We start from the raw sequence: 15,107 nt of genomic DNA on the forward strand, positions 1-15,107 counted from the left end.
GTGGTGATCTGACCAGTAAAGCTTTGAGATCTATTACTGGATCCTGTCTGCTTTGTTGAAAGAAGACCTGCTCTAGTGTCCCAGGCAGTTATTTCCGAAATTTTTACTAATCCCTTTCTCCAGTGTGATAATCAGGTGTGACCCCAGAATCTAAGATGGCCAACTCATTCCAATTTGCCTTGGATTCTCCCTGTTTTAGCACTGAAATTCCCATGTCTTGCTAACCTTCTCGGTTCCAGGCAAACAGGGATGGTTGGTACTGAGCCAGAAGCTTGGAGTGTGGAGTTTAAATGCCGTGCTAAACGAACAGAGTAAATAGCTTCCTGTTTGAAAGTAAAATTTCCAGAATGATGTGCATTTTGAACTGTCTAAAAAATGCCTAGAAATAGGCCACCCAAGCAAATAGAATTTTGAGATAATACTGACTTTCGGTATATCCAGCTGAATTCACAAGACAGGGAGACTGGGATGAGTGTCTACATTTTGATATGTCGCCTTTCTGCAGTTTAGTCTTCATCCCCCCACCACACACACCTCTACCCAGAATCTGGTCACTGGGTTGCTAGTATTTGTGTTTATATTGACTAGTATTCAAGCCCTGAATGACACAATTTAGAAGAAACAAGAAAACTCTGGGTGGCTGGTACTTTATTTACTTCTGTTACAAAGAGCATCCATCCATCTATTCATTTGGAAAGGCATGGGATATATACATTATGTGAGTGATGTCATGCAACGTGCTGAGTCATGGAGAGTTTGGTTGTACACAGTGGTACGTTCCAGAGTGAGGGAGTGTTCTGAGAGAGGCACACACCGGGTGCACTGAAAGTATTTTTGTCCTTAGATCAACTGAGGTTATTCTACCAGGAAGAAGCAAATATAGGAGAGAGATGCATATTATTTTAAACTATTACTCAAGACAACTTAGCCAACAGTTGAGAACTTGCTTCTTGACAAAAATTATGCAAGACATAAAAGGGGTATTGAAAATGATTCCATGTCAGGTGATTCTTAGAAATCAAGTTTTAGAGAATGACTTGTTTCTATTGTCTCTAGTATTAGAACAACTTGGGTTTATTTTAGTTACTCTGAATTGGCTCCAGATCCATGATCTTCTGATCAAAGTACTGGGGGCTGAATGTGTTTTGAGAATCAGAAATTTTAGGATTTTATATATGAAACTAGGTACAGATACCATATATTATGTTTCAACAGATCTAAGACAGCACTCCATGTTTAGAGACCTTAGTAAATTCTATTGCAAAATGTATGGGTGTTTACATTAAGTGATTATATAGATCATATTATCTATTATGTATTTTATTCACATTTTATTTATTTTTATTTAATTTATAAATTTATATTCATATATAATTATATATAAATATATATGTGGTATTTATATAAGATATATATATATTTCTATAAAGACTATATATAGCCTCTTCTGAATTCAGGTTAGGTTTTTTTTTTTTAAAGATTTTATTTATTTATTTGACAGACAGAGATCTCAAGTAGGCAGAGAGGCAGGCAGAGAGAGAGGAGGAAGCAGGCTTCCTGCTGAGCAGAGAGCCCGATGCAAGGCTCCATCCCAGGACCCTGGGATCATGACCTGAGCCGAAGGCAGAAATTTTAACCCACTGAGCCACCCAGGTACCCCACAGGTCAGTTTTTAACAAAAAATGAATCATGAAGAAAAATTTGAATTTTAGCGGTTTTTTATTTTTTTCTACATTGAAACAAGGGATTATGGACATGTATTAGAGAAGACAGCACACACCAGAATATCAAGTATTGAAGTGTAAGTATTATGATCTAATTTCCCTTATACATGCACACACACACACACACACACACACACACACACACACGGATGTAGGCAACCAAGATTATAAGGCACTGCTTAAGAAATGTCAAATGAATTGTGCAGTTAGTCAGTGCTTTGAGTTTAGAGGAGGGAGAACTACTTCTTCTTTGGGTTGTCAAGGCCTCACAGAGCAGATGGGACTGAACAGCACCCTGCAGGACAGGTGTTTAGCTGGGAGGAGAGAGACGGTAGACCAAGCTGGGGGTGGTGCCGGTCAAAGGTAGGCAGTACAGTGCCTTAGCAGTTCAATGTGCATATGACTTTCTGCTTGGGACCAGGGATCATAATTGTTATTTAACTTTTGTAATATTAATATAGAACATTAGCTGCTATTTTGGAGAAACCTTTATATCTTGGAGATATGGAGAAATTGATCAGGGTTTTAAAAAATGCCAAGTTATTATTATTTCTTTCTGTTCCATAGATAAAGATGTGGCATTTCTGTTATTGTCTACAAAATAACTGGCTCTGTTGCTGTGGGATGTAGTATGTAACTTTCTTTTATGTGAAGATCTAGGAAGACTTTTGTATAGTCATATTCAAATGAAGTCTGGCAATATTTGTATCAGAACTTCTCAACATTGGCTGTATTTTGGAAACATGGACCAGGTGGTATGGGAGGAGGGCATTAAAGCATCCTGATGCCTAGCTCCTACCCCAAGAGTCTAATGTAATTGAGCAGAATTGGCCTGGGGATAGTCTGGACATGGAGATTTTTAAAGTTCCTCCGGAGTCTAATGTTTGCCCAAGGTTGAAAACTACTGGTTCTGATGAATGAACTCTTGGTTTTAAGTTGTACAGAGAGGAGGTGAAGTCAATATTTAACTAAATATTTTCTCAATTAAAATAAAAACATAAACCATGAAATTTAAATAATAATGAACCGTAAATCAGTTAAACTGCTTTGTCCATGATGTGTTTTCAAACCAAACAATAATCTTTGCCTTACTTTGTATTTATTAGAATAATATACTTTTGCCAAAGAACTACCAGGTTATGATCCAGGCTTACACACAGATTTAGCATTATTATCTGGAAAATGCTCTCTTCCCATATAACCTCACAATTTGGCATCCAGTCAAAGCCATAAAAGAGAGAGAGAGAGAGAGAGTTTCTATAATTTGTTCCAACCCCACACTATGTGCTTTAAAGAAATGGTGACCCTCAATTTTAACCTTGTGGATACCAGACACATCAGAGATTTGCCAAAGGTCACACAGCTCAGTGCTGATGGAGTCTAACCCAACCTTGATTTCCTTTTTTTTTTTAAAGGTTTTATTTATTTATTTAACAGGCAGAGATCACAAGTAGACAGAGAGGCAGGCAGAGAGAGAAGGGGGGAAGCAGGTTCCCTGCTGAGCAGAGAGCCTGATGCGGGGCTCGATCCCAGGACCCTGAGACCATGACCTAAGCTGAAGACAGAGGCTTAACCCGCTGAGCCATCCAGGTGCCCCCAACCTTGATTTCTGACTTTTGAGTCAAGGTGGTTTCCACTCCCTCATGTTGCTGCCTTTGTTGGCCTTTTTAGGAAATAAAAACCAGGTTTGGTTTTTATTGAGATCGGTTCAATTATTGAGATTTGGTTACTGAGATTGGTGACCATTGGAAATAGGAGCTTAAGAAAAATTAAACTTTGGAGCAGTATTAAGGAGAAGAAGCTATAATACAGATACAGCATGAACCTAGTTTCTTGTGTGAAAGGTAAGATTATCTTATTTGATGGATATTCTGTTGTGCATCCTCCCTGCCAATAGACAAAATAGACAAAATTGACTCAGATGTTTTGTTAGGGCCCAGATTAGAGAAAAGGAAGTTATACTTCAAGAGGCAACATTCATTCTGATGGCAGGCATTTGATATGTTTTCCATTGCCATAAAGAAACAATAGATAGATATAAATCCTCAGAAATTGATAAGGCTGCAGGAAACTTTGGAAGCAAGATCCAATTTTCTTCAGAAAAGTGGGTAGAAGTCCTTTTACATACAGGTCAACGCTGTAGCTTTTATTAGCATTTCTAAGTCATAACAGATGATACTGGGTGGCTGCTGAGGTCTTGTGATCCACTTTGGGGCTTAATTTTCACATGGTGATATATGACTGAATCTGGCAATGAGGCTTTTAAGAGACGTAACGTTTCTCTAAGTCCCAATAGAAATAATATCATTTAATTTCATCTAAGCTAGCTAAAAATTTTCTATCTGATTAAATCTCTGGAGAGAGAAGAAAATACTTTTTTAAGGTATTGCCACAATACTAGTCATTTCTTGACTTAAAATGTTATTTAGCAAGTATTTATTTGTATATCTGTTATTTAATCTGAGGGGGAAAAAGCCCACATTAAACTGATTTGAAAGCTTGGGCAGTTGATTAAGTGTTTACTTGTTATTGAGGTTCCAGATTTCAGCTTTTCCTTGGAATGACCCTAATATTCATGGTTTTGCCAACTGCACTCCTACGTAGCAGAAAGTACTGCTATATTGCATTATGACTAATGGGCCATATGAGAATTTAAATTGCTTTTTCCTTTGTAAAATATTTGGATTAGAAACCTTTTTCCAAAATTAAATCCTATGTGGAACAAAGATGACTGAGGTCTAGAAAAATAGATAAATTTGCTTATTATAAAATTGCTTATTAAGAAGTATAAAAAGTGTCTTTAGAGGTATTATAAGGAACACGGGCCTTGGAAGTTAAGGATTTGGTTTGGAGTCCTGCCTTTACCATAACTAGATATGTCATCATCCAGTGAATGATTTGGCATCTCGGAAGTCCATCGTGTGAGCTATAGAACAGTAATCCAAGTCGTAGTTACTGTGAGGATGAAAGCAAATTGTATCTTGTAATGCAGATGGAAGTTATTTTTGCTTTCTGTTAGTAAACTCCTTCGATTAGGTTCTCTTTTGCTTCTGGGCCAAAAATAACTGAAAGCTCACAATGGAATGTGTTAAATTAATAGCTGGGGCTGAGCGATCTTAAAATAGTGTTATTATGCCTTTTCGGTTTAGATAAGCAACATCTGCTCTCCACTGTTTGTCTTTTGGTCTCTTAAAACAATATTGTACATTCACATCAATTTTAGCAGGTATGAGTTGAAAATAACCTATCACAGTAAACAGAAAAAACTGACAATAAAATTAACACGATTTTGTCGACAGGTGCAATTCTTGTACATGAAAGATCTGCTTCTATCACTTGGGCAAATCCTTTATTTATTGGTTATTTCCAGTTATAACATACAAATGTCTCATTCATTCATTCAGAATCTTTCAAGCCATTAGTGCTCAATGCTTACTTCAAGCTTTGGCTGCAATTTGATTGATGGATCCCTCTCTTACCTCCAAGAGTTTATTTTTGAAAATCTTTCTTTTTTTCCTAAGGAATGGTCTCCTAAACTATCAGATTTAAGCATAACGACGTGAGAAATCTGATCTTAATAAATTAGGAATTTTCAGTGGTATCCCAGCTTCAGAAATGAAGGCTGGCAAAGATCATTTTCCTGCTTTCAGTAAGCTCTGGATTTCAAGCTCTAGAATGAACTTGAGACTTTTCCATCTTCAGATATTGAAGGGAAGAATACTTAGTAATGGACTGAGTATACTGAGGAATGGACTAACCTGGCCTGTGGTTCTCTCTGGTTGTTTTCCTTCACAGCAACACCCCTGAACTCACTTAAACCTCCACGGGTGGACACTGCTCCAGTGGTCGCATCTCCCTATCAAAGAAGAGATTCGGACAGATACTGTGGGCTCTGTGCAGCCTGGTTTAACAATCCTCTCATGGCCCAGCAACATTACGATGGCAAGAAGCACAAAAAGAATGCAGCAAGAGTTGCTTTGTTAGAGCAACTTGGGACAACTCTGGATATGGGGGAACTAAGAGGTAAGAGAAACTCTTCATGTCTGCCTCAGAACTGGGCTTTCAGAGAAAGATTGTGTTTTCACAGATTGCATTGATTACTAAGGAAAAATCTAGGCTCATCTAAAAGGAATAGAAGGGAAAGGAAATGAGCAGAAAACTAGCTTAATTTTTATAATCTCCTTCATTTCAAACTTTGTTATTTCCATATTTTTATTGACTATTTTTCAGATTGAAGCCACCCATATATGAACCAGATATCTTCCTTCTGCTTTACCCTTTTTTTAAAAAAAAAAAAGAAGGAGAGGGGAGGGGCAGAGGGTGAAGGAGAGAGAGAGAATCTCAAGCAAGCTCCATGCCCAAGTGGAGCCTGACACGGGGTTCTATCTTACAATGCTGAGATCATGACCTGAGCTGAAATCAAGAGTCAAATGCTTAACTGACTGAACCACCTAGGTGTACCTCTGCTTTATCTTTTTTTTTTTAATTTATTTATTTTTTCAGCGTAACAGTATTCATTGTTTTTGCACAACACCCAGTGCTCCATGCAAAACGTGCCCTCCCTATTACCCACCACCTGTTCTCCCAACCTCCCACCCCTGACCCTTCAAAACCCTCAGGTTGTTTTTCAGAGTCCATAGTCTCTTATGGTTTGCCTCTGCTTTATCTTTAAACGCCTTTGCTCATGAATGCTTTTGTAAATGAGCGGTATGAGAGAAGATGCTACAAGGGCCAAATAACATTATCTTATTAAAACTTTTGTGCCTATATGAATCCAGCCCAAATGTAGCAGCATGTTGAGTCTAATTAATAGCTTAAAACAAACCCAAGTCCACCTGGGTGGCTCAGTGGGTTAGGCCACTGCCTTCGGCTCAGGTCATGATCTCGGGGTCCTGGGATTGAGTTCCACGTCAGGCTCTCTGCTCAGCGGGGAGCCTGCTTCCCTCTCTCTCTCTGCCTGCCTCTCTATCTACTTGTGATCTCTCTCTGTCAAATAAATAAATAAAATCTTTAAAAAAAAAAAAAAACAAACCCAAGTCCCTTTAATAGAAATATCCAGGATGCTGAGGTAAGATGGTTCTACCATATGGTCAATACCCAGCTTCCCTACCACACCCTGCCAGATGTTTTCTCAAGTGATGGAAAACATGCAGCATTTGAAATTCATATGGGGTTTCACAGAAGCTGCTGAGTAGAGACTCGGGAACCCTAGGGAGGATCATTCTCCTGGATTCCTTAGGAAGACATATACCAATTCATGCAATTTGATAGGATCTTTCATCACCAAAAACCGTTTAAACATTTTTTGATCACCTAAACATTTTTGATCAACTCATGTTGGCAGTGTGTAATAGAACAGAATCACATAAAATACTTTTTTTCTGAGAAAATACACGTTTTCAGGAAAATGATTTTGCAAAGGGTGCTATGAGTACTCTACCTCAAGTGTTATATGGGTTAGATGAACTTTTATGGGCTGGCCAAGGATCATTATTCATAATAGCTCTAATAACAAAATTTGCAGTTCAATTTTGAGAATTTTGAGAATGCAATCTGAGTTTAAACTGGGGTCTGTTTGGAGCCTACACTTCTTCCCCTAACTGGGCTATGCATCCAAGAGGGTTCATTGTAGTCAGGAAATGTGCTGGCACAATTCTAGATCAGAGAGGTGGGACTTAAGACCAGCTGGGTGAGCTGAAGGGGTGGGGAAACTTCTAGTTCTGTTGGTTGAGGGAGACTTCACCCAGGAAGGGGATTTCATGGGAACTAGAAATGTGGGTAGCATTTCAGTGAGCTTCCACGTGAGCAGAATCATATACGTACAGGCAAAGAAACAGGGAAGTATAAGCTGGCAAATTAACACGTTGTCATAAAAGAATGATCTGATACCGTACAGATTTAGGATTGGAGGTCTATTAGTACTTCTATAGAGCTTGATTAGAGATGGATTTTTCCAAGATACATCATTAAGAACAACAAATAAGAACAGACATTAAAAGCACTTTATTCCGAGTTTGTTTTTAGCTATAGGAAAACAACACAGGGCTTCATATGACAGAATGTTGGCTAATTTCATCTCAGAGCCTTTTGAATTGTTGGTGCTATTGCTTTTTCTTGGGGGATTTCTTGTCTTCTCTGTCTATGTCTTGTTAAAAAAAATACAGAGTCTCTCCACAGCTGAAGGCCTTCCCGAAACTCACTGTTACTGGCAGATAACAAGTTGGCTCAGTGATTCCTTCACGGCAGGGCACTGAAGGAGAAAAATAGGGCTTTATTTATGTTTTGTGCCAGATATTATGACTTGTAGAAGAATTATTTCTAGAGCACATTCTTCTTGTCTGCTTTGAATTATCAGTGTTGCATCTTTTATGTACAACCACAGTTAATGACTTGGGCGTCTGAATTCTGTAACATCGAGCAGCTTGTCTTTTATACAGAAGACAAAAAGGGCTGCTCTTTGACTTGATAACTCAATGTGACTATGACTCAGTAGCACATGAGATGCGATTAGCATCGAACACCATGTCCTTGAAACCAAACTTTTCACCCACCCCAAGTGACATTTTGATATATGTTTATTCAGGCATTAAATATTACAAAAGCTTGAGGAATACAGCAATGACGATAAACCAGCACACACATGCACACACACATACCCTTATTTCTGGAATGCTTCTAATGCATTATCAGTCAATGACTAAGGGCAAAACTACTAATTAGTGAGTATAGTATATCCATAACTTTTTAAAAACTCATGTCATGCAGCCAGAGCACAATATGGCAACATTTCAGATTTTCTCTTTCATAAAACTTCTCAGTTTTTTAAAATTCATTTCATTTATTTATATTATTAACATATAATGTATTATTAGCCTCAGGGGTACAGGTCTGTGAATCGCCAGGTTTACAAACTTCAGAGCACTCACCATAGCACATACCTTCCCCAATGTCCATAACCCAACCACCTTCTCCCTACCCGCCTCCCCCCAGCAACCCCCAGTTTGTTTTGTGAGATTAAGAGTCTCTTAAGGTTAGATGGGATCAGGAGGGAGACAGAACTTCTCAGCTTTTTAAGCACTATACCGCTTACTTACTTATTACAGTTTTCCTGATTTTCTGTCTTCTTCCCCACTCTTATAGATTGTTAGATTGAAACAGACATTGATGTCTGTTTTGCTTACTGATGTGTTCAAAATGCTTAGGATAATGACAAATGCGTAGTAGGTACTCAGTTATTGCTGAGTAGATAGAGGAAGCAAAAATTTTTTTTAAAAATCACCTAAAAACCTACCTTCTTAACATGATAATCATTTTTACTTCTAAAAAGATACTGACTATATTTTTATAAGAAATTATTATTTTTTCTTCTGATTTTTAAAAATGATGTCTATTTTACATATTGTGAAATGTAGACTTTAAGTGTTACATAGTTCAGGAGATTTTGACAATACAAACCCCTGTATACCCCACACACCTATTAAGATATAATTTATCTATCCTGAGAACTCTCCCACATGCCCCTTCCCATTTCATCCAACTTTCCATTCCATGGACCTACTTTTCCTATTTTTTTCACCTAGATTAGTTTTGCCTATTTTTAAGTTTCATATAAATGGGGCAGACGTGTATTTTGTGTCTGTGTGTCTGGCTTCTCTTACATAGCATATTGTTTTTGAAATATATCCATTTCTTGTATATAAAGCAGAGTGGCCCCTTGCTTTTTATTGCTCAGTAGAATTCTGCTATATAAAAGTTCCACAATTTTTCTATTCTCCTCTCGATTGTGTGTGTGTGTGTGTGTGTGCTATTTTGAATAAAGCTTTCATGAACATTCTTTTTTTTGGCCAACATATGTTGTACTTATGTTGGTGACTGTCTGGGAGTAGAATTGCTGGGTCATAAAGTTGGGAGTATTTTTAACTATGTAAGGAATGGTCAACATATTTTCTGAAGTAGCTGCATTCTTTTTCATTCCCCAAAGTAGCATAAACAAATCCCACGTTTTCACCAATATTTGTTTTTTCAGTTTTCAAAATTTTAGCCATTCTAGTGGGTGTAGAAAAGTATTTCATTATGGCTTTAATTTGCATTTCCAAGTTTACTAATAATGTTGAACACTTTTAATGTCCTCATTGGTCATTTGTATATCTTCTTTGTGAGGTGTCTGTCTGTTCATGTCTTTTGACTACTTTAAAGAAGTGTTCGTTGTTTGTCTTTTTATTATTGAGTAATAGGTAGGAGCTTTTCATATATTTTCAGTTCACATCCTTTGTCAGACATATACATTGCAAATATTTTCTCTTAATTTGCAATTTGGCTATTCATTTCCTTAAATGTCTGGTGAACAGACATTACTAAATTATAAAAGACTGATTAATCTTTTTTTTTTCCCTTTTATGATCATGGCTTTTTGTGTCAGATCTGAAAAAACTTTGCCTGCACTCAAGATCAAAGACGGTATTACATGTTTTTGTCTTCAAATTTCTTTTTTTTTTTTTTAAGATTTTATTTATTTATTTGACAGAGAGAGATCACAAGTAGGCAGAGAGACAGGCAGAGAGAGTGAGAGGGAAGCAGGCTCCCTGCCGAGCAGAGAGCCCAATGCGGGACTCGATCCCAGGACCCTGAGATCATGACCTGAGCTGAAGGCAGCGGCTTAAACCACTGAGCCACCCAGGCGCCCCTTGTCTTCAAATTTCATAGGTTTTGCTCTCATATCTAGGATTATGATGTATCTCATACTAACTTTTGTGTGTGGTATGAGATGGGGTTGAAATACATTTTTGTTTTCATGCATTTACCAAGTTCTTACAGAAAATTTGTTAAAATGTTTTATTTTCCTCCTTGCATGATCTTGGCACAGTTATTAAAAATCTATTGATTGCACATGAGTCTCTTTGTATCCAAGCTATTGTGGTCCATTGATTTCTTTGTTTTGTTTATGCCAGTACCACATTGAATTGGTTCTTTTAGCACTATGGAAGTCTTGAGATCAGGTAATGCAAGCTCTCCAGCTTTGTTCTTCTTCCTTGGTATTGCCTGGGCTGTTCTAAATCCTTTGCATTTCAATATAAATTGCAGAATCAGCTTGTCAATTTCTACACAGAAAGCTTGTTGAGATATTGAATGGGATTAAATTTAATCTATACATCAATTTGGAGAGATTTATTTAATTTCTTCACAGTACTGAGTCTTCCAGTCCATGAACATCCTCTATTTATTTATTTATGATTTTTTTCAAGCTCTATCAGGAACATTCTGTAGTTTTTTTTTTTGTTTTTTTGTTTTTTTTAAAGATTTTATGTATTTATTTGACAGAGAGAGAAATCACAAGTAGGCAGAGAGGCAGGCAGAGAGAGAGGAGGAAGCAGGCTCCCTGCAGAGCAGAGAGCCCTATGCGGGGCTCGATCCCAGAACCCTGAGATCATGACCTGAGCCTAAGGCAGCGGCTTAATCCACTGAGCCACTCAGGCGCCCCCATTCTGTAGTTTTCAGTGTAAGCGTTTTACACTCTTAAAAATGTCTCCTCAAGTATTTTCTGTTTAATGCTAATATAAATTTTTTTTTGAAATTTCATGTTTATGTGTTGATTACTGATATAGAAAATGCAGTTGATTTTTCTATATTGCTTTTGATTCCTATAATCTACACATAACTTTCTACCCTTACTGGTATATAATTAAATAACACAAGAAATTGCACCTTTTGTATTTTTTGGTATTCACACTCTTTAGTGATTGGAAACCTCTATAGAATTGTGTTAGCGTTCTTGCCTTCCTTTGCTTCAAGTGGGAAATATAAGTTTAAAAATTATTCTTGTAGAATAGCAAAGAATTTAAATGGGATTGGCCTAAATGGTTATTAATATGCATAACCTGGTTACTGATTCAACTTTAGTGTTATTTGTCCCAGAAAACAGATGTCTCCACACTGAAGTTTTAATTTAACAAGAAAAATAATCACTCTTTTCTGAATATAGAGTACAATGTAGAAAACAAAGGAAGTCATTGAATTATGAAATTACAAGATTCAATGATCACAAAGTACTTTAGAGGTTTTTATAATTTAAATTCTTCTTGCTAGCATAAAACACAGGTATTAGGTAGTTTCTTATTTAGAAATAGTGACAATATAAACTATGAAACTATAGTTAGGTGGATATAGAGTATACATTTTGTAGATCTTTATTACTTATTCTTTTAAACATTGTGGGGTAGAAAATACAGTCATTTCATTGTTTCAGAGGAAACTAGAAATCTGGTGCAATTCTCATCTGAAGACACCGAGTAAAGGATCTCATTAGAAAATTTAATAATATTTCTGAACATATAAACCAATAGTGTTGGAAAGGGTATCAAACATCATTGAGTTATACTCCTTTTTCCTCCCTCCTTGCCTGCCTTCCTCCCTTCCTCCTTTCTTTCCTTCTTTCCTTCTTCCTTTGTATCTTTTTTACAGAGCAGCATTCTGAGACTCAGAGAAATGACATGACCATTTCCCTTCTAAATTATGGCTAGACCTACAACTCCTGATTATTTTCTAGTGACTCATCATTGACCAAATAGAACTCTGAATAATTAACTCTTTTAAAAAAAACAATTGAGTTTGGGGACTTATCTGTTTTTAAATGCATAAAACTTGCTTTGAACTAAAGTATAGAATGGGCATGGTCAACTCTCAGTTTTCTGGGAATGAATCACTTACAAAGTGCCTTATATAGCTTTCATAAAAAGTTTTCCCCCTACGTTCATGACTCCATCTCAGCTGGAGTGAATATAGGAATGCAAAGAAATCATATTCACTATTCACAAGGGCCTGGTATTGGGAAGCAAAGTTCTGTGAAGAGAAAACATTCCCTGAGGGGTCATTAGAATTTATTACTCTCTCTATAATGCAGTTTCGGCCTTTACTAGTGGGAGTGAGGATTAATTTCCAAGGGATACAAGAAGCTTATATAGGACTTCAAATCATTAAATTTTCTGACCCATGTGGGTCAGAAAGAGCAGACCTATCTCAAAATGAACAGAACACTGGAGTGAGAGATTTTTACCCTTAGAGTTATTTCTGTTGTGGACTTTCAGGTGATAACAGGTTGTCTGTCTCATATTTTGTCCCGCTTAATCTTAGTTTGGTCTATGCTCATATCTCAGGCAGTAAACAGCTTAGTTCCATCATTCAGTGATGTCCCTCTACGTCTAGTTTCCTAAGATACCTGTACAGAGGTCCTTAGTATTGGGTCTGCTCCAGTGGAAAGAAAGGTGTTACAGGCAAAACAGTAACAACAACAACAACAACAAAACCAAATTGTTTTCAAAGGCAACCAGTCCAAGTCTTACTGTGTAAAAATCACCTCAAAGTGTAGAGGCTTAAAAAAAAAAATGGATCTCCCATTTTCTGTGGGGGAAGGGGGGATCTTTTGGGAGTGGCTTAGCTAGGTGATTCTGGAAAATTTAAAAAACTGAATGAAAGAAGAAAGAAAAAGTGCTTCACTCGTGTTGCCAGGAGGCCTCAGTTTTTCTCCTCATGGTCCTTTCCCAGGATTTGTCTTAGATGCTCCTGCTATGGTGGCCATAGAAAGAAATGTCACAGAGCAAGACATTTGAGAGAGATCAGGTGGAATACTTAAAGGTCGCATTACATCAACCTGCATCACTTTCTATTCATTAGAAGTCAATACCAGACCCTATTCAAGGGCTGGTAGACCATTAGACGTCATCTTTTAGAAGAGGATTGTTAGAGAATGCGGGGACATTTTCAAACCATCACAATCAGTCAGAAAGCACATGGACAACTGGCCTATGTGATCCCACTATTCTGCCACACTCTTGTAGACTTTAGCCTGAAGAACATCTCATCTACAGGTGGAATTAATATATGCAATAGACACATCAAGTCAAGGATTTCATTTTTTTAAAACTAAAATCTAACAGAGATTTCTGCCTAGCCTCATGAGAACCCCCCCCCCCAAAAAAAAAAAAAAAAAATTCAGCCTTTCTGTGTTCCTTCCTCTGCCCAAGGTCTGGGCTTGCCCTGATGGATATCATGACTGGGGTCAGCAGAGACGGGACATACCATACCATCTGAAATGTGCTTTTGCCCAACAACCATCCTTTTTTCATCCAACAACCATACATACGCCCTTTGTACTTGGCCAATCCAATAGGCCTGAGGGATTCCAAAGAGTTGAGGACCAAATTAATTGGTGTTAACAACTTGGTTGTGGGCTCCCAATATCCATATGACTTGATAGAATCAGAAGTTCCGATCAAGATTTTAGAAACAGAAAGCTTGTTTATGTTATTGCTTGGTTTCCTCTCTGATTCTTCATTTATTTATTCATTCATTTTTTTTTTGTTCATCTGCTAATATTGAACTCCTACTGTATACCAGGCACAAAGTGCTGAAGATACTACAGTGAGTGAGAGGTCTCTGTCTTGGGAAGAAGGCAGAAAATAAAGAAACAAAATATTTTTAGCCTGTGGCAAATGCTAAAGGGATAAAAGTGGGGTGATGTAATAAATAATGAGGCATGTAAGTTAAGAGTAAATCAGGCCCTGCCATGGAAGGAGGGTAGGTTATTTAAGGTTATAGGAAGTAGGTTATTTAAATGGGATGATTAGTGACCACTTTACAGAGAAGCTGACGTTTTGGACTGTGATCTCAATGGAGGAGAGGAGGATCCAGAGATGAAGCACCTGTTCATTCTTTGCAGAGGTGCTAGCAAGTGCAAATGGCCCTGTGTGGGGAAGGGGCTTGGCACATCTGAGGACTAATGGTCATCAAAGCACCTGAAGCTAATAAGAGGGCTGAAAGCTGAGATTGGGTTTAGATAGAGTCACGGTGTGCAGATCTTAATGGGTCGTTGTGAGAGTTTTCATTTATTCTAAGTGCGCATAGGTGTTGGCAGATCATCTTACTTGTGAATCCACATGATCCACTTTTACTCTGCCGATGGGCTTGCTTCATTTCTACTCTAGGTCACCTCTCTTCCCTCTGTCTTGCTCCTGTCATTCCTGTGAATACACCTTTTGCATACTTACTTCGTTCAAGGCTACAGTTCTCATGCCGCTAGCAGATTTTTAGGGTAGCAACACTTTCTGGCCAGAGAACCATCATTCGTTCCTGGTTTTCAGGGCTAAAAACAAAACACCCTGGAGTTCCTTTAGTATTTAAAGGAAAGAACAACTGTTGTGGTGGTGTTGTGGTGTTGGCTATGAGTGAGTGAGTGCTTTGGAGAAGAGAAATTTCTTGGCAGTCATTGAATTGGGAGGAAACAAGGCTCAGGAAGCATATTGGCTACTGCAGAATAGCAAGGATATGAAGTTGGAACGTATTGGGTGTATTTGGGCATGGTAGGGGTAGTTGATTCATGGGGAAAATGGA

The 15,107-nt window shown here is 37.7% G+C and overlaps 1 protein-coding gene across 1 annotated transcript in view; it reads left to right on the forward strand.

Moving 5' to 3' along the window:
- Positions 1-15,107, forward strand: part of ZMAT4 (zinc finger matrin-type 4) — a 358,266-nt gene that overhangs the window by 222,830 nt on the left and 120,329 nt on the right. The window contains exon 5 of the mRNA XM_045986974.1: positions 5,520-5,747. Within this exon, the coding sequence (XP_045842930.1) occupies positions 5,520-5,747 (228 nt within the window). The remainder of the gene's footprint in view (positions 1-5,519; positions 5,748-15,107) is intronic.

Source organism: Meles meles, chromosome 2 (assembly GCF_922984935.1).
Source record: "Meles meles chromosome 2, mMelMel3.1 paternal haplotype, whole genome shotgun sequence".
Classification (NCBI taxonomy): Eukaryota; Metazoa; Chordata; class Mammalia; order Carnivora; family Mustelidae; genus Meles; species Meles meles.